This window comes from Chenopodium album, chromosome 27 (assembly GCF_948465745.1).
Source record: "Chenopodium album chromosome 27, dcCheAlbu1.1, whole genome shotgun sequence".
In the NCBI taxonomy this organism is placed as follows: domain Eukaryota; kingdom Viridiplantae; phylum Streptophyta; class Magnoliopsida; order Caryophyllales; family Amaranthaceae; genus Chenopodium; species Chenopodium album.
In genome coordinates, this window is record NC_137860.1 from 1,659,860 (window position 1) to 1,680,035 (window position 20,176).

The 20,176-nt window shown below is 34.4% G+C and overlaps 2 protein-coding genes across 3 annotated transcripts; one reads left to right on the plus strand and one right to left on the minus strand.

Annotated features, from left to right (window-relative positions):
• The first annotated feature begins 1,453 nt into the window (after positions 1 to 1,453).
• On the plus strand, positions 1,454 to 9,255 carry LOC145620893 (uncharacterized). 2 transcript variants are annotated; one of them, XM_081675619.1, is made up of 10 exons: positions 1,454 to 1,919; positions 3,217 to 3,678; positions 3,823 to 3,997; positions 5,409 to 5,706; positions 6,559 to 6,631; positions 7,074 to 7,164; positions 7,251 to 7,330; positions 7,427 to 7,767; positions 8,192 to 8,265; positions 8,551 to 9,255. In XM_081675619.1, exons 1-8 carry the CDS (start codon positions 1,863 to 1,865, stop codon positions 7,706 to 7,708), a joined length of 1,518 nt encoding a protein of 505 aa, XP_081531745.1. In that variant the 5' UTR covers positions 1,454 to 1,862; the 3' UTR covers positions 7,709 to 7,767; positions 8,192 to 8,265; positions 8,551 to 9,255. The 2 variants fall into 2 exon arrangements, with proteins under 2 accessions (XP_081531745.1, XP_081531744.1); XM_081675618.1 differs by lacking the exon at positions 8,192 to 8,265.
• Positions 9,256 to 9,949: 694 nt separating this feature from the next.
• Positions 9,950 to 19,559, minus strand: LOC145620962 (uncharacterized). The gene is made up of 12 exons (XM_081675703.1): positions 19,415 to 19,559; positions 19,083 to 19,219; positions 17,932 to 18,014; positions 17,772 to 17,847; positions 17,561 to 17,628; positions 15,354 to 15,471; positions 14,264 to 14,445; positions 14,081 to 14,164; positions 13,181 to 13,327; positions 11,954 to 12,062; positions 11,738 to 11,857; positions 9,950 to 10,394 (listed from the first exon to the last, which is right to left on the minus strand). Exons 2-12 carry the CDS (start codon positions 19,168 to 19,170, stop codon positions 10,324 to 10,326), a joined length of 1,146 nt encoding a protein of 381 aa, XP_081531829.1. The 5' UTR covers positions 19,171 to 19,219; positions 19,415 to 19,559; the 3' UTR covers positions 9,950 to 10,323.
• Positions 19,560 to 20,176: the final 617 nt, after the last annotated feature.

The window sequence follows — 20,176 nt, forward strand, 5'->3', positions numbered from 1 at the left end:
TTGGAATTTTGATTGACTCTTACAATTTGTTCGGATCCTTAGGAAGGAAATTGATACAAACATTGATTTTGATTGAGAGCATGTTCAAATACTACTTTGATTAAGAATATTTGAAATAGGGAGGAAGAGGAAGATGAATAATGTTTTACAAGTAACTCTATTTCGATATCTGTGATTTATATTCAAATTATTCATTCTGCTTTATTTTTTTTGTGGATTACTATAAGTATAAAATAGGGGACTCAACTTTTGCAAAATGTGGGGAAAGGGGACTCTATTTATTTTACAGAGGAAAAGGGGATCGGGTTAAATTTTTGGTGATAAGGGGTAATTTCAGGTGACTTAACTCACCTTTAACCCAAGAAGAATTAAGTCCCCTGTAAATAATTGAGTCCCCTCATTGTTGCCTTGATTAAACCAGACAAATTCAATCCCTTTATTAATCATTCCTACTGATTGTTTTAAAAATATAGCCGTTTGAAATTAAGAAAGTGCAACAGCAATACAAAAGCTTTGATCTTGAAATTTTTAATGTTTGTTATTCATAAAAATAAAAATAAGTCTTTCAATAATAATAATAAAAAGCCAAAACTTAATCTTCAACTCTCTGGTTTTAGCTTATTAATCTTACATTTGTAGCAAAAGCACACATTGCAATTTTGGTGAAGGCTTGTAGAGCCCTAAATTTTTTTTTTAAAAAAAAAAGAAAAGAAAAAGAAAAAGAAAAAAAATAGATTATATGTCTATATTGCAACAAAAGACCATTAAGGAGAGTTTCTAAGACAGCCAAGCATCCTTTTATGAGATTCCTAATATGCCCAAACTATAAACAAGTGCATGGATGTGATTATATTAGGTGGTAGGTGTGTTGACAGTGCACGTGAATCAGAGTTAACTTATGAGATGGTCATGATTTTAAAGAGATATGTGGAGTTGAAATATTGAGGATGTAATGAAGCTAATGAAGAAAATAAAAATTCAAAGAAAAAGAGGAACATACTCTATTTTTGATTGGTTTTAAATTAAAATATTTACAAAAATAAAAAAAAATTAAATAAAAAAAAACATACTTTTTTTAGTTGACCAAGGGGACTCAGTTATTTAACCAAGGGGACTAAATTCTTTCCTTTATATAATTAAAACCCACCGAAAATCCAAACCCATTCTAGCCCAGTCCCTTTTCCCTCTATAAAATAAATAGAGTCCCCTTTTCCCATATTGTGTAAGAATTGAGTCCCTTGTTTTATACTTAACTCCTAATATGAGTGTTCGGCTCTCATATACGAAGTACTCCCTAGATAACTTGTACAATAACGAGAATACCCTGCATTATGGTTTGAAAAAAGTGGACCAAAGGAGTCAAAGATAGTGGACTAAACATGGACCAAAAGAGTCAAACATAGATACAGCACAAAAAAGCACTAAGATGATGAAAACAAATCTTAGGGCAAGATTAAAGTAAGATTCACAATCCTTAATACTACTGCAAACAAACAAACAACAATGAACACTAAAATTAATTTAATTTTTGATATTGGATTGTGGGGTTCCATATACTCGAACCAATCAAACCAACTTGGCGCGTAATTTCCAATTAAAAATTACAAAAAAAATTAAAAACAAAATTATGGAAGAAATTAGTAATGAATTACCCAGATCCAAATCCTCTAAAAGATACCCTTTTCTTTTGTACTGTTCTTGTAAATTACAATCATCATCATTATTTCCCCCACTTTTTTTTTTCTTTTTGTTTTTTTTTTCTCTTTCCTCTGCCAGGTGCTTTGTTTTTGTCTAATTTTGCTGAAGAAATTTTGGGAAAGTTTGAATCTTTTTGTTATTTAGGATTTTTTTGAGAAGGGGTAATGGAAACTTCTGGAATTGAGCTCATAGAATCTGATGCTGTTCTTGTTAATCATCAGGTAATTTTGATGTGTCCCTTTTGTTTATTTCTGTTTAAACTATGAAAAATTAGATAGTAGTAGTAATACTATGACACTGTGTGAAGTATATGTTTTCCCAATTGTAGAACTAATTCATGAATAAATGTTGGAATTTTTGTTGTTGTTTTAAATTAGCAATTTTATTATTCATGTGTGTGGGACTGATCAATATTGGGTGAATATTTATTTTTGTTATGTGCTGTTTTTTATTTGGGGGGATCAATTTGTTTTGATCATCTCTCAATTGCATAAAGATACTATCTTTTCAGGCTTCTATTTTTGGGTTTTCAGGAAAATGCAGTAACTAAAATCAAGTTGCAATTCACTCTTTTGTATGATATTCATCCTACAGATCATGCAAAGCGGGTACTTCCAAAAATTACAGTATACCTTTTGATGGTGATAGCTCAATAATGGTATTACAGTTAGGGGTTTAATTATGCACAATCCGTCCTCGTGCTTGTTGGGGAGTAATGTCTGTTAGGTTATTAGAATGACAGCTCTGACTTGTTAGTTTACCTTGATTAATTTGATTTGGTGTTGGTGCAACTTATTGTCTAGAGACTATATGGTTAAGGATGGAGGTTTAGTTGTAGAAATACACTTGTACGGCCAGTTTGGTATGCGGTAATAAAGTAACGGGGATGGAATTACCTAATGAGATAATAGGAATGGAGTATGCCGATTGGCAAGGGTGACTTAAATGTAAGGACAATGTGTCAGCCCTCAGAACCTAACACCTAGAGTTGTGTTCTTCTTGGTGTGATACACCATCTTAAAGGATAGGTGGTTTCTGTAAGGGTAACTTGTTTATTGATGAATTAGTGACGCTCACTGGAGTTCTTGAGGGAGGCCGGTTGTGCTAGTTTCAAATCTCTCAATGATAATGACTGCTATGTGGTATGCTTAATCCTCGTACTCCTCAATCAACAACTCTATTTAAGACTTGGGAGTGGTTAGTCGTAGCTTAAGATAATATCTGATAACTTGTGAATTAGTTTCTGAAGCAAAGTGGAAAATAACTTGCATGTTGAATGCTCTTCTGGTAACTTTGCCCGCTCCAGCATTATATATTTAAGTAGTTGGAGTCCAGTGCAAAATTCAAACCTTCAAGTTCTGCCATCCTCAATTAGGTTGATAGAGTCTGCTAGCTGCTCCAGCATTGCTTTGTTAACAGTTTATAGGAGTATAGGACTACTTTATGCATTTTTAAGCTATAATTGTCAATTTCTGCTTTGCTAAATTGTGTTATGATGTGTTTCTGTCATCTGATTAGGGTGAACACATCAATGAGAGCTCTTTAGCTCGCCAATCAAGACGTCCAAATCTATCTCATCTGCAAATTCCTGCCAGGTCTTTAGAGAATGTTCTCTCTAATATGAAAAACACAGATATTCTTACATTTTCGAGTCCCTCTTCCACCAGAGCAGGATTGCCACCAAGACCTTGCTCAACCGGGATCAAATCATCTGTGAGAAACATGCTTCCACAGAGAAGCGTCTGCTCAAAGACTTCCTCTCAGGATGGTGAAAAGACATTTCTAATTTTCTCAAACATACCAAAGTCAGACACTACTGTGGAGAAGCCTTCTACTTCAAGGTCATTCTCTCTAAACAAGGTTTTTTCTTCTCCTTCAACCAAGAGAGCATGTTCATTACCAGTTACGCCCATTGCAAATTCAGGTCCCAATTCTGGACAGGAAAGGGATGTGTATCCTGTCAACCATCTTAATGACTCAGTGAGTGCCACATTCTTGGTTTTTAGTTACTTATTTTTAGTTGATTTGAGTTTGGACCATATTGTTTCAGTTAGTATGTTGTATTCATATGAGAACTAGTCTGTCGACCTATGTTGTTAAGTATATGATTTATTTTTCATCCAGAACCAAGAAGCACAGCTGCCAATGAAACGCTCATTTTCTGTTCCAGTTAATGTAAAAAATGCAAGCTTAAAAAGAGTGGGTTCTACAGGAGGTGTAATCCGCGTTGTTCCGGTGACACCTCATCAAGTGGAAGTTGATACTTCTTTGCCAAATGATGCCGCATCTGGAGAAAATGGTATGTGCATAGTAGTTTAAACTTTAAAACTTTTCACCAGTCATGCTACTTTGACACAATATGAGTGAAAACTATTTTGCCTTCTACCTTTCCTTGCTTTGAAAATCAGAATTGTAGAAGGATTATATTGGGTTAAAAATTGTTTTGTAAATGATGGATGTACTACTTATAAATCAGAGCTGTAATTTAAAGAGGTATGTTCTGCTGTTCAATCTTTTACAGCTTTTCATAACTGATGGATTTACTACTCATACAGTTCTACCACTTTTCCAAGTAATGACTGACAACAGTCAAGGGTCAATTAATTGGACCTAAAATGGCTTAAAAAGTGCAATTTTCCAACTCGCTTCCATTTCCTTGTCATTTCATTCTGTTTCTTTGTTCATACTTTATATTTTATGACCAAACAATGCGATATAGCATATATGTGTCACAACACTTGTTGACTCAGTGATTATGAGGCTAAAAGTTGCTACTTTGACACATAGTTCGAAAACTTTTTTACTTAGAGGCGTACAAAGAGTACAAGGACCGTAAAAATAACAGTTTTAGCAATTCAATATGCTAATAATTGTTTTGCCAGACTCTTTCCTCACGTTTGATTGTGTGTCCGAGGATTTGGGTTGTGGAATTGATGCTCGCCCAGGAATTTTTGATGTAATTTCATGTTACGAGTAACATTTTGTCCAGGTAACTAGTATATGATAATGTTTTAGTTCACCTCCTGTACAAAAATGCATTCTTAGACTTAGAACTGTGTTTGCATTACCTAAATATATACAAAATCAGTGATTGCATTGCTTTAATTAGCAATGATACACTTCTTTGGTCTTCTGTGCTTCACAAACAAAATGAACTATATCAACTTCCCAAGTAGTTCACTTTTGATTCTCAGTTATTTCCACTACTCAATAGTTTTTATACCTGATCTGTCCAATATCAATTGCAAGATAAATTTCCTCTGTCCTTTTTTAGTTGCAAGTCTTGCTACATATCTTTTTGGTGGTCAAACTTTGCAAACTTTGACCAAATGTTTTTTTTTTGGTCTTTGTTTTACTAATGTAATATAACGTATGTAGAACTTTGTTTGATTTGTTTCAATGTGTATTTCCAAATTATTATCTTTTCATAATTTCAGTTTTTTAGTTTTCACTAAATCATAATTAAGATTTTAATGGTCTAAAGTTTATATGAGAACTGAGGGTGTAGTTGATTATGATTGAATTTCTCAAAGTACCTCCATATGATAATAGCAATGAAGACGTTACTTTATTGTGTTAGGTTGAAGGTTCATTTACCTTATTAAACAGATGCAATTCCAGCCTTTACTTTGTTATTTTCAGCAGTTATGCGATGGTGAAATAATATACACACAACTTCATCTATTGTTTTCTGTGATCTGAAACTCTAGGTAATAAAGATGCCAGTGAAGACATCCCTGAAGAAGAAGCTGTTTGTAGGATATGTTTGGTTGAGTTAGGGGAAGAAGGTGTTACATTTAAATTGGAGTGCAGCTGCAAAGGTGAGCTTGCACTTGCTCACAAGGAATGTGCTGTAAAGTGGTTTACTATCAAAGGAAATAAAATATGTGATGTCTGCAAGCAAGATGTGAGAAATCTACCAGTGACTTTGTTGAGGCTACCAACTCCTCGTCCTGTCCAGACCAGGCCACCGATAATCAGAGAGAATACACAAGTCCCGCATACCAGGCAAGTTAATGGGGCAACTTGCTTCAATATTGCAACTTTGTTTAAGCTACCTTTAGTGTGAGCTGGCTAAAAGTTCAGGGAAAACAAGAAAATTTGTATCTCAGAATCAATTAGAATTGGCTGATCTGTCACTGTGATCTAATCTGTGTTGTCCCAATTGAAGTGAAACTCTTGACTCTGCGTTCCTCTAAAACATGTCTTTTTAAGGACACGTACAAAATTCAGGAGCTGTCAGCTATAGCTTTGGTTTTCAGATCTGGCAAATTATTGGTTTGGTATTATAAAATGAATTGCTAGATAATATGAAGAAAGGCTAATTTAATGGAAGTTAGAAAATTAGAAATATAATGTGAAAACAGAAGTTTATTTTATATTCTGTAAAATACTACATAATATTAATTTGGTTGTCTGAAAATGCTGGATAATTTGGAAAGTATTTCATGGAGAAAATGGAAATTCTTCAAATTTTTCCATGTGTATCATCCAGATTTTCTTGTTAGGGAGTGATATCATCTTAATTTTCTTCTCATTGATGCTACTGCTTTGTATGCTAAGATGCTACGGAGTAACATGGAGGTTTTTTCATAACTGTAACTTTTTACAGTCTGGTGATAATGTAACTGCCAACTGTACTGGTCGACTTAGTACATATTGAGCAAACTTAATAAGTATGATGTATGTGGAAATGTGTAATATGCTATATAAGACTAAAAAAGTAGACAATTTATCCTTTGCTGATGATACACTGATACAGACCAGTACTTGTTTTGATGAACGATTATCTGTATAGTGCATTATAGGTGAAATTGTTTACTGAACCTGATAGATTTTTCCCCTTCATTTTGTTTGCAGGATCTGGCATGATATTCCAGTTCTTGTGTTAGTGAGCATGCTAGCGTATTTTTGCTTTTTGGAGCAACTTCTGGTAGAAGTTCCTTCCTTTTTTATATCTGAAAAATTGATTTGATTTTGGCTGTTGTATTTGATTATTAGACTAAAACTTTTGGTTGTTTTATCTTTTACCTATCAATAAGCTTTGTTGTTATTTATTTGGATTGCCGAAGGCCAAATGATGCCATAAGCTTGACCTGGATTCTTAGCTTTATTGGGCAATGCAAGTACTTTGTAATTATTAATATGCACCATGCAGATGGACTCATAGGAAATATAAATTATATTATTAACAAAATTTTATTGTAGACAATTAGACTATTTTTTTCAGGAGAAAAAACTTACCATAGTTACTGTACCAATTGAAGATATTCCAATCCTTTCTTTTCATCTTAATTTCTTAGCCCTGACTGCTATTAGCGATTGCGTTCTTATCATTGTGTTCCAAATGGATTGATAATAAGTTCTGTACATAGGTGTCTGATCTTGGTGCACGTGCTCTGGCCATATCATTACCTTTTGCTTGTGTCCTTGGTCTTCTATCTGCCATGATAGCATCTACCATAGGTAAGATTTTCTGCACGATTCTGCTAAGTTCACTTCAATTCATATAGATTCTCATCTTTCAAAAATTTTTGCTTCTATGGATGCAGTTAACAAGGGATACATTTGGGCATATGCTTCGTTCCAGTTTGCAATTGTACTCCTTTTTGCTCATATCTTTTATACTGTGGTAAGAGAAACTCCCACAACAGACAATAAAGTCTATGTGTTTATTGATTTAATGACAAGCTCTAACATGCTTACTTATTAATGCGTCTTAATACAGCTTAATGTTGCTCCACTTCTGTCTGTTCTTCTTTCCTCATTTACTGGATTTGGAATCGCAATAAGCACAAATGCTCTAATTGTGGAATGCCTTAGATGGAGAGCAAGTTCTTCGGAACAGTTTTTTCATCCTACAAATAGAAGCAGGCAGCCAAGGCAACACCTTCGAGATCATCATCATCATCATAATCAACATATCCACCAGCATCAACACCGCATGCATCATCAACCTGTGCATGTTCAAGAAGTCTCGTTGGGGCCCATGGATAATATGAGATCATAAGAAACTGTGATAATGCATCCACTGTCCCTGAGACGGATGTGAAATGATGTTTATCGGAGGTATTATAAACATCAAGTCCTATATTCCCTTCCAAAGTTCATTAATTGCCTTCATAAAAGTGATTTAACTATGCTCTCTTAGTTAGCTTGCTCTATTTTGGGTGTTTTAGTTTTCTTGTGTTGTTTCTTTACTTTTTTAAGTTCTCCACAGAGCTCTATTTCCTGACTACCCCTATTAAATAATTTTTGCAGAACCAACTGCAGTTTACCTCCTCTTTCTGAAAATATCTACAATGCATAGTTCTGTTGGTCCGAACTATCCCAAATCTATTATCTTAATGACCATTATCGTGACTGTAGTTTCATCTGTCTTTCTGTTTTGGCCTGAGATCCTTGATGAAAATATCCTCTATTTTACATGGGTTAGACAAATTCCATCTGTTGCCTGTCAGCCTAATGATAACATAGTCCCAATGTTGTGCAGGAAAATGTGGAGAAGAAAAATACTGGTAAAAGCAAAGGCTTTCTGTGAAAAGTGGATGATATTAGACTATTAAGGTGTTTATTTGTCTTTAGCTAAATGGCTCTATTCATTTTCTAAATTGACGCATTTACTAGTATTAGTTTTGAATTTAAGAGGATCAGTTGAATAAATACTTAGTCCCAAAATGAATCTTCAAAAACTTTGTCAGTGGCAGGACCTGGATGAGTATGTTCTTGCTATATAATTAGAAAAACGTTGTAATATGCTGATTAACCGTAAACATTTTATCTTTTGTAGCTTGTGTTTATGACTTGTGACAACAACGATTCTCAGTGTATCTTTATTTACCATGCTTGCAGTGATCTCCTATGTACCGAACACGAATATCAAAGATAGAATGACAGCTGCTCGGTTCTTATCGAGATTGTACCTTGAAGTGACGTCTGCACCATCAATGCAATACTAACTGCTACAAGTACAATTCTACAAGATGACAGAGTTCTTGACAGAAAGACTGTTACCAATCAAGACAAGTGGTGCCAAGAGGTACAGTGTACACCAAAATTCTTGCTTGCTGCTTCATTCTCCAACTTCCGAACCATGTTCTACATCAAGGGATTTCAATACCTTGTAATTTTGAGCTCTAGCCTATGTTTCAGAGGGAAACTGCTTCAGGATGCCTGCTGCCTTTTCCTCTCCCTTTGTTTCCCTCCGGTTTTTAGATAACGAGGGAGATGGGGGGTGGGATACTCTCCAAAACCGGGACAGTCCAGTCACTAGTTTTTTGTTAGACGGAGAGAAGCCTTTGATGGGAGTATTGTGGATTCATACATGGAGCGTTTGTTCAGTGTTGTTTTTGTGTTTCCTTTTTAGGCCTTGTAAACTCCCCACTTTGTCTTCTGTTGCTCTTTATATGTTGGATTTATCTCCTCTTTGGTTAAAGGGCATTAATGTAGATGAATCAATCTTAGGGTATTACCCCAAAGATTTTACTATATTAAAGTAGTCAACATCCACTTTGGTAAATGAAGCTTGTACAACACACATTTGTCTTGTGATTTCAATCCTACTTTGTTTATGCACAACTATAATGTTCTTACTACTGTATGTTCTTATTAATATTTGTTACAGAAGTCATTTAAAGTTGGGGGAAAATAAAAATACAATATATGTTTCTTTCCTTGCGATTGTATGGAGAATTAGTAACATAGCATTTCTGTGGGCGTATAGTCAATAATCGAGGCATTGATATACACATTGTGTTTCAGAAATCCAGCTTTAGCTGCAGCTCCATCACCCACAAAACAGAGTTTGGGAACTAAATTTTGGAGGATCTGCCTCAGAGCCACCCAAGGGGCTTGGAATTCTTCTCCCAGAGCTTGTACATGACCCGAGTTAAGGCCCACATACGCTCATACCATCAAGGCATTCATTTTCACCTGAAACAGGAAATTAATCATCTTGCTTAAAGTTGCAGCATTTTTTTGCTTGCTGATCCAAGTAGTGTAATGGCAAAGATAGATTATACCCCTTGATTATTCCAGAGTTAACATAACTAGTACCGAGTAATGCACTTGTCTCAAAGTATACGACGGAGCCACAAAAGAAAGTACCAACCCAAAGACTAATTGCATGTTTGACTTAAGTCATGCTCTGAGTCTCTCTCTTTTTTTTTTTTTTTGGTATGTGTATTTTTGGGGGGGGGGGGGGGGGGGGGGGGGGACAATGGAAAGGCTTACCTGTTGACAAGTAAACAAATACCAAAATACAACAAAATGATCATTATAAAAGAATTAGATTTTTTTTTTCTTGGGATAAACAATCATTAAATTAATAATAACCTTAACATAGAAACCCTATTCTGACCTTGCTCTGCTTACACTGACAATTAGTACCAAAAAGTTTCATTACAAATGCTATGATATGAGCCTGAAACTCGTATTTCCTGAAAACTCTAAGGAGAAGTTGTGGATATGACACATTGGCATACCCTGCTGTATATAATGCCACATCTGATTGCCTACAGAAATCATTCAAAGATGAGGTAATGTGTCTTCATTTCGTTCCTCATAATTGTATGAAGATGTCACAACTCACAATATAGGCTCCACTCCGTTAACAGACCCAATATATTATATTACACCCCTCTTATTTGGCTTCATCACCATCTCAACAAGTCTGTACATCCAACGATCAAGCAATCCTACAAAAATAACAGCAATGGAAGCACATGATCAGATATTGAATACACAGACACAAATATTATAGGGAGTCTAGATGCAAATGCCAGTATATGCACGAAATCTACCACCCCAGCATACTGAAACCCAAGCCCCATGTTCAAAGATCCTCCAATCAATCTGAACAAGATGTCAAGATCAGAGTCCAATATGAAGAGCCAGAGTTCTTTCTAAGCAATTTCAGATGCAAAATTTAATAGAACCCCCTTTTTTCTTTTTGGTTTTTCAATCTGCAGATTCCAATAGTCAATTTCAACTATGGAAGTGGACACCAGACAAATATGAATGCTAATAGTCACTGTTTGGAAATTAGTGACTTTGTTGCTCTTCTTGGATCAGCTAATCATATGAGTAAATGAAGGAGCAGCCAAATTTTGAGTATAAACTCTGTAAAAATCTACTCCACAAAGTCCCCCCAAAAACAATTTTATTACAATTGCTCAAAATTAATGCTAGCTCAACAATGATCTGAGATAATCGTGGATGACTAGAATCACAAAAAAGATATTTTAGATCCATTAGAAAACTTAGCATATAAGACAAAAAAATTGATGAAAATTTCTCATCTTTGCTGCTTTTGTGAAGCACCTAATGTTCTTCACAAAACTATCAATCCTCCATTTAGAAATAGCTAACACTTCCCCGTTTTTCAATTGATGCATCTCTTTCCTTTTTGGGATGTTTCACAATATATGCATTCCTTTTCTTTTTAGTAAAATTTTATATGTAAAGTTACTATGTTGCCCTCAACTTAAGTGGGGACCAACTCCACTTTTACTTTACATGCTATGGTTGAAGGTTAGCATATGGCCAATCATGAGAATTTCTATACTCTCTCTTCTCTTTTTTGGTGTGTGTGCTAACTCTCAAAAATGCATCAATTGAGAATCAGAGGAAGTACTACTTTCATGCTTGCCGATGCATAACTTCAATCATTAATACTATCTCTTATTATCAATAATTATAAAAAAAATAAAAAAATAAATAAAAAGAATTTTTAAATTTTATATGATGACACATCTAACAAGGTCTCACATGACCGTTTTTCATAAGTATAGATCACCAAAGACGGTCCAAGTAGAGTATGTGAATAGTATAAAAGTTAGAATGTCGCAAATAATTCTAATTTTATATGATGGCACATCTAACAGGGTTCACATGACTGTTTTTCATAAGTATAGAATATAGATCACCAAATACGGTCCAAGTAGAGTATGTGAATAGTGTAAAAGTTAGAATGTTGCAAATAATTCTAATTGGAAGAAGCATAAGATTAACCAGCAAGGACACAGGCAATCAAGCATACCTGTCAAAGCAAAGGTACCCCCTAATACTGCACAAAGCCTAGTGAGGAAATGAAGAAAACTGCGGCGTTCTTCTCTGATTGTAACAGTGATAGGTGATAGATCATACAAGAAGTAAACAGCTGCCAAAGATGATACAAAATGTTTAGAAAAATAGGCAGCAGGGAAGAACAAATAGCACCTTTAAAACACAGTTTTTTACTTGCTTCATTACCAACCTGGCCATGTTCTATCAAAGTCTTTCATAGGTGAAAAGTATTCTGTGACAGAAAATTGGTTGGTAGGCAACACATCTTTCGAGGTATATCTGTACTCGGTAGGAACAATCTACAAAAATAACAGATTTAGTTTAGTCATGAAATCAGTGTGTGCTTGTCTGACCAAATAATAAAGATGGTGGCTGACTGGCTGCAAGGAAAGCTACTCAAAGAAAAATCATCTCACATTGACATTAGGCAAGCATCAACTCAGACAAAATTTTGATGGTACATGATGCTCAGTAATGGATAAATATTTTATTTAAGTTCCTAAGTTATGTATGCTCAAGAGTTTTTTAAATCCTTAATTTATACAGTAAACATTGTTTACATTATGTGAAATACAGCTCCCTGATCAGAGACTTAATCATATTTTAGCATGGAAACAAAGCCTAAGCTCCTATACCAAAAGTTCTTCTCTTTCTCTTGTACTGCCAGCCTTCCCTAGTTACACCACCTCCGGTTACTTCCATATAAAACTACCTACAAGGACATTATCATATTCTGGCAGATTTATAAACTTTATTGCCCAGCATGACTATGAACATGTTGTGTGTCACAATCAGAATATTATTGCCACATTCAGTCCTAACGAGAATTCTATGCGTCTAGCACTCAAACTCAATAACAGCCTTAATGCAAGCACCAAGCAGCACAACTAAAGAGCCATGATTTGACACTCACAAAATACTAATCCACCAGTTCACAATTGTATGAAAGATAAAAGTGAGAAAAAAATGACACTCAATGAAATGATAATGGATGAGAGTTCAACTGCGGCATTGCTGTAAATACACAAGGTCAATCATTGATTATATAAGTAGCGGTAGTAGGCAACTTAATGTTATGAGGTAAAGTCTAAATTTAACTGAAGAAAATCACCCCGTAGGAAGCTCCAAAAGATTTACAATGTCCTTTAAATAAAAGATAAACAATCATAGATGAGCCATAAGCATAATACATGATGAAGCACCAAAAACCCTGAAAATCAAGGCCCACATGAAATTAAAAGCAAAAGCTTAGACAGTGATTATCATGTCACACTAAAATTTTACTGTCCATTAAAATATTAAAGAGCTGAGATGCAGGTAATTAAAAGGCAACATATGGAATAGATATTTATTACACGTGTTTATTGAGCTCACATAATGACTAGGGCATAAGTGGCATTAATGATACCCAACATACCTTGATATAGTATTTGAAAGTACCACTTGTACCACGCAAGATGCGAACTGTCCCATCAAGGGGGTTATGAATTCCAGGATAAGTTGGGCCAAATGATAGCTCATGAATCATGTGGCTTACATTAACACGATTAGATCCTTCAAAAATCTGTCAAAAGACAAGAACTTTTAATTACTACTTCACTCATCATGCTAAGAATGAACATTACAGCAGTCAAATGTTTTACAGAATCCAACATTCAGAAACTCATATCTACATTTTTCCATTCTTCTAATTTACATTTTCTTGTTTAAATTCTCTCTCTTTTTCCTTCTTTTTTAAGAGGGAGGGAGGGAGGGAGGGAGGGGGGGGGGGGGGGTGTTGTTCCTGCCTTATCCATGCATCAGCTGCCCCACCTCAGATTACCAAACATCAATCCACTATTTAACTGCATATATTTCGTGCAGGTGTAGACACGTAGTTATATTATCCTTAGACTACAAGCCAAAAATATGTCCATATTTACATAATCTTTACATGTCAAGTTATTTCAACCACCCTTCCACAGAAATTCATTCCTTCACTCACAGAATAATTTGCTCCATATTTTAAAAATGGGCATGGGTGCAGAGCCTGACATTCTTCCTAACAAGATAAATTAATAATATGGCATAAAATCCTCACATATTAAGTGTATATAATAGCATTTCAGGAGCAAAAGGACACAATATTACTTCCATAACTTACATAAAGCAACCTAATGTGGAAGTTGTAATGGATTATAACTTCAATTACCAATCATGACCAACTTCATCAGTACAAAGAAAACTATCCAAGAAAAAACTAGTGACTTAAGCAGCTACATCTGCAAAAATTATAAATTACAAGTGCATCAATTGTTCTAATTTCACAAGATCTCACCATCTGAGCAACAAAAATGTTCAGTCCATGAACTGATATATGAAAATTCCCAGCAACTCTTTGCACATCTAAAACGCCATAAACCTGTGAAAGATATAAGTTCATTCACTCATTAGTTGCTTTACCACAGTTAAAACACTGTCATAGATAAATGCATTTGAAAAAAAAAAAAAAGACAAATACCCGACAGCCTTCTCCATTTGCCATTGCCTGCTTAACTTTTTTTACAATGTTTTCAGTCTCTTCATCAAAGCTTTGCAGATGACTTTTCTGTTTTGAATCTTCGTGCTTATCTTTATCATCACCATGCTCATCTTTGTGGTCATGCTGATCTTTAGAATCCTCAGGCTGATGTTTAACATGACCTGCCAAGAAATGTTCTTTAGCTATAATTAGTGTGTCTATGGACTCTATGGTAACAGTCAAACCATTTCTAAGGAGGGAGCATCAAGCATGTCATCATAAGTCATAACTTCTAAAATGGGAATTTAAAAATCTATCAACCCATTGCAATAGATAAAAAGAGAAAAGAAACTCCTGAAATGCTTTGGTCAAGGTAAACAAAAGACGGAAGAATTCTGAGCCTCTCTATTGTACACATGATACATACAAGAAACTACAATCATAGATGCCAAATTTATAAGGTATGAATGTAATATTGTTTACATATATAAATATTTTCTTCTAGTTTTCTTTTCAAATAGCTTACGTTTATTGGTTTATGTGTATTGTACTTCAATATTAATATTCTGAATACAACTATTTACATCTAAATAAATACAACTATATACATCTAAATCAACGTCACTTAGGGAATATAATTACTCTTCAAGCCAAAATAATTTCTTGTTATTACTCATTTATTTTTGTTATACATTCATTTGCTGTAAAGACCAATAAGAGGAAAGAGGGACCACCCATGTGAGAAAACCCCTATGTTTTGGAGGGGAGAAAAAGACTAAGGTGTACTTGATGGATTTAAATAAGTCCCATTTGATGGGCCAAGGGAGGGAAAAAGAAATAACATATTTACCTTACAGGAAGTAAAGGAGGGTGGAACAAAATGAAATAAATGTAAATAAAAATTGGAAGTAAAATAACGAAATTCCTAACTATAGGGAGAACTTTTTTGAAACTTGAAGCTATACACTATTCAGCAATTTATTTTTTCCTTAAGGAAAGTATTGCTTAGTACATATGAAATAAGTAAAAGAAGTTAAAATCCATAAATTCCTAATAGAACAAAGAAAGTGTAATGCACCATAAGTATTACCATGGTCATGAGAATGGCCATGAGAATGGCTATGAGAATGATCATGGGACTGGCCCTTCTCCACCAAATCAGTCAAAAATTCAGTTCCAATAATATGGCCATCACTACTCAAACGAAGCTGCAAAATATCAAAGGGGATGTGTTAGTAAATTATGTCTATTTCCAACAGAATCATATTGTACTATATTACTATTGCAGTGTTTGCACTTGCTGAATAAATGAGTTTGGCTTTTATTTTTTCATTTGAAGATTGTTTTAAAAGCCTTAATTTATGTTATCTTAGCTTGTAAATGATGACCATGGTTTTGAGGCTTGGATGTGGTCGCGATGGTGGTAATGGTCACGTAACCACTTTCATAGGCAATGCAGGTGGAATGTGGTTGTTGAGGCCTATATTTCGGTGGCAGTAAGCTCAGAATTCTTCACAGTGCATTCGCAATGTAGTGATGCGGCCGAGACTTATACCATGAAAGTGATACTTTTTCATTAATATTAGTCTTGTCCTATTAGTTTTTCTACTTGAAGAATCACATGATTCTGATTATTCATCAACATATTGAAGGGGAAAATATGTTAATTTGTAATAAGTGACATATGGAAAACTAATACATAATTTTTTGTAACTACAAAGTTGATGTTCTTGTTAAGTAATGAAATTTGAATTAGCTTATAGCTACTACCTAGTGTAAAAAATAATAATAATAAATCTTTTGATCCAAGGTAAATAAATGTGGGTAGAATACAAAAGCAAAGTGAATAGATAGCTAAGATAGAAAGACTTCTAAACCCATTCTTGTTGGCTTCAAGTTCACAGCCTACTCATAGCACCTTTTCTTGTCATTGCTAGTACATGTCCTTAAGTAAAAAAGATGACATGGCATGATCCTAGGGCATGAGAAGGGTTCCATATGGGGGCACATACACTTACATACTACACTTTTTAGTACTCACTATATTAGTATAGGTTTATGTAAGCCTACGCCTAAAGAAACTTGTAATTGATTTAGTCTTTCAGTGTAGTTAGAAGTCTAATTATTTTGGTTTTGACACAACTAAGTGTATAGACATTTTCAGACCAATTAAAAGGCATATCATTGTATGTTATTTTGAAGTTTTGACTGATTGATAGAATTAGGAATTGCCTAAAGAGTTGTGCAACATTTTCATCACTTGAGTGTTAATTTAGTTCATTTGGAGTCAGAATCTCAACACCTAGTTTGACTACATTCTCAAATAAGAAAAGCTCAATAAACAAAACCAACCTTCTATTGTAATTTGTATGTGAACGGGATTTCAATATGGTTTATGTGTTTAATTACCCTTGTGTGTAATTACTCATCAAACATCATCCTCAAGTGAAAAGCTAAATGTTGGATCAGCCCTTATCTCGCATCCCCCAGCCCCCCCCCCCCCCCACCCACCCCACAAGCTAAATGTTGGATCAGCCCTTATCTCGCATCCCCCAGCCCCCCCCCCACCCACCCCACCCCACCCCCCCCCCCCCCCCCCCCCCGCCGCTGTCCTTGCCCCCTCAAGCACTAGACAAACCAATTAATAAGCCAATAATAATAAAAAAAAAATGTTCATGACTGCTTGGTGGTGGTGGTCCAAGATACAATATTTACATCAAATGTTGCAGGTGAGCTAGGCATACATATTCCTAAGAAGAACATATTTAAGTCTATACTTACTCATCCAATATCAATCAATCAAAGCCTTTATCCCATATATACTTACTCGTCCAATAACCTTTTTTTAAAACATGTCTCATGACACTTGATAAAGTTTTCCATAATTTATAGAGCAATGTAAAGTGATATTATTTAGGCTCTGTATTTGTCTAGAAACCTAGTAATGAAATGAGATATTCCTGTTCCTGAAATATAAAGTTCCTGCAAAGTCAGCATGATATTGAGCCTCACTCCATGAGATCTAATCCACTGATTATTTCATGCAACTACTCATGCTCAATTAGCTTTGTATCTGTATTCAGTAATGAAATCTTATCTCACATGACAAGAAATAAAGAACAAGAACATCCACATTTTGCTTTGTGAGGGATAAGGTGTACTAATCTCATTATGACACACAAAACCACAAGGAACATATTCATGGATTTTTAACTATAAAAACAATTAGTGCCAAGGATTGGAAAATCAGGGCATCAGGGCATCAAAAATCATAAATCTGGATGAAGCATAACATACTTTCCATATATTTGTATCCAGATCCACTTCATGCTTTCCTGACATATCTATAGCATCCACGCTGAGAACTGCGCAAAACAAAGGTTACGTCATGACGTAATTGAAAACAGATAAGAATGCCAAGTTCACCATTCACACAAAAAACAAGTGGTGGCAGGGACAGGAGTGATAACAAAACAAGAATGATTAAAATCACAACATCCATACTAACCATCGCATGGCAAGGAAGGGAATGTCATGTTTATGTGTATAGGAAGTGTTTCACCACGCTTCAAATCCACAGACATCTACAAACAAAAAGTCATAATTAATTGCACAGAATAATCAAATGGCCATAATAAAGCGACAAGTAAATGTAGGTAACAACTAACCTGATTAACTGTATAGGTACTCAAATAATATCTAAGCTCATGTATGAATAGAGTGGCCATTATGACCAGGCCAATGATAGAAACTGTAAAACCAAAAAGACAGGTTAGCCATCCATACATATAACAGTCTCTGTGTGACAAATGAGATAATAAGCGAAGGTTTGAATATGAGAGAGTTAAATGTCACTTTAGTTTTAGCCTATAATAAGCAAAGAAAACCATTAGTTTTCACTTGGTTGGCAAGAAAATGCTCCACCCATCAGCTGACCTAATAAACTACCTTCAACAATGGTGTTTTAATGACAGATTAATCATAGGAAAATTGTAGAAAAACTACCTTTCTTATGGAGTACCACTACCTTCTTACAAACTTTTTTTTTTCAATCATGAACCTTATAAAACACGATTTCCAGTCAACACTACCATATGATGAAGATCATGAGTTTTGAACGTCAAGTATGACCCACAAAACCATATCATATAACTGGAAGTAAGGCAGGGGAACTTATTTTAAGAGTTATACTCATCGTTTTGTTCTTATTTTATTTTTTTAAAACATTATACTAATCGTTTAAATCTCACAAAATCCATGAAATGACGGTGTTAATTGAAACTAAATCTTTTTTTTTTTTTTTTTTGGAGGGAAATTGAAACTAAATCTTATAAGGTCATTAATAAAAAGTACTGGGAAATTCGATACTACATATATAACATGTACTTTTCCACAATTTCCCTAGAGTTTCAGAATTTGAAGCAGAATTATTCATCCTCCCAGCATAACGATTCATATTTGGGGTATAGACACTATTGCTCACTTCAACTCTACTACCATAGCATTCTACCATAGATATCATCTTATAATTTCTGCGGGCATCGTTGTTGGGTGTTATTATTTTCATCACTACACTACTCACATGAGTGTCTACAATGACATAACACCAACAAAATAACCCAAAAAACCAGCAAATTAAACAACTTTGCAAACTAAAATATAAGAACCCCATATCAAATCAGAGCTAACATAACCTCACCCAACTTAAAACCCATCATCAAAATAGGGTTTTCGACACAATTTACAACCCGGAAACCGAAAACAATAAATCTAAAAATCAAAGGGCAATCTCTTTAAAAGCAAAATTAAGGAAATATACCAATTGCGCCAGATTGTGTCTTCTGCAACAAATGTTCTTCAGCACGAGGAAATGCATCAAGCCTCTTTATAGCTTGCTTAACCCCCATAATTCCACCCCAATAACAATATAATTAACACCCTTTTGGATGAAATTACCTGCTTAACATTAAAATTACAGAATTATTGAATAATTTGCAATGCAGAAAAAGACAATATTACTGGGAAAATTGAGAGTGTGATGTCAAATTATACACAAATAATTGCATAATATATGAGAATTTATGAATAATAAAGAATAACGAAGATGATCTAATTAATTGCATAAGGAAGAAGAGGGAGAACGAGAGTTACTGGAGTGATGACGGAGGTAACGGCGGCGGCGACGAGATGAGAAGAGAGATCGTAACGGAGCAAGTGGGGATCTGTTGAAATTTAGATACAACTTTGGATTGTTTCTGTTTTTGCCGGTAAATTATTTTTTTTCCACAATATTCAAGCTAATTTTTTAAGGCATTTTTTTAAAAATAAATAAATAATGGTTAATTTTCTCAAAAATTTGTTTTGGTTAATTGATGATGTCCTTACCATTTTCCCTCAAAAAAATAAAATAAAAATGTCCTAACCATTTCTGTTTCAAAAAAAAAAAAAAAAAGTCCTAACCATTTCCTAGAAAAAATATCTTAAACAAGTATTACTCTTGTACTATATGTTTAATTTTAAAGCTAGAGTGTGTCACAGCAATGTAATGAATTGTAATTTTACTACTACACCCTCCGTCCCCGAAAGAACGACCCAAGTATATTGAAAAGATAAATTTACATGGGGTTTGTAAAAGAGTAGAGAGAAAGTATTAAAAGTACATTTTTTTTACAAGGTATTAAAAGTACATGAAAAAAACAAAAAAAGTAGAGAGAGAAAGTATTAAAAGTACATGAAAAAACAAAATTCACAAAATTTTATATGGAGAAGCTAATTATGCACAAATATTGTTGTAAATTGATAAGTATCTTAATGCAAATGAATCGATCATTTTGGGACTAAAATTAGGCTAAAAAGTCAAACTTTTGGGAAGAAAAAGAAAAAAAACAAACTTTTGGGGACAGAGGAAGTACT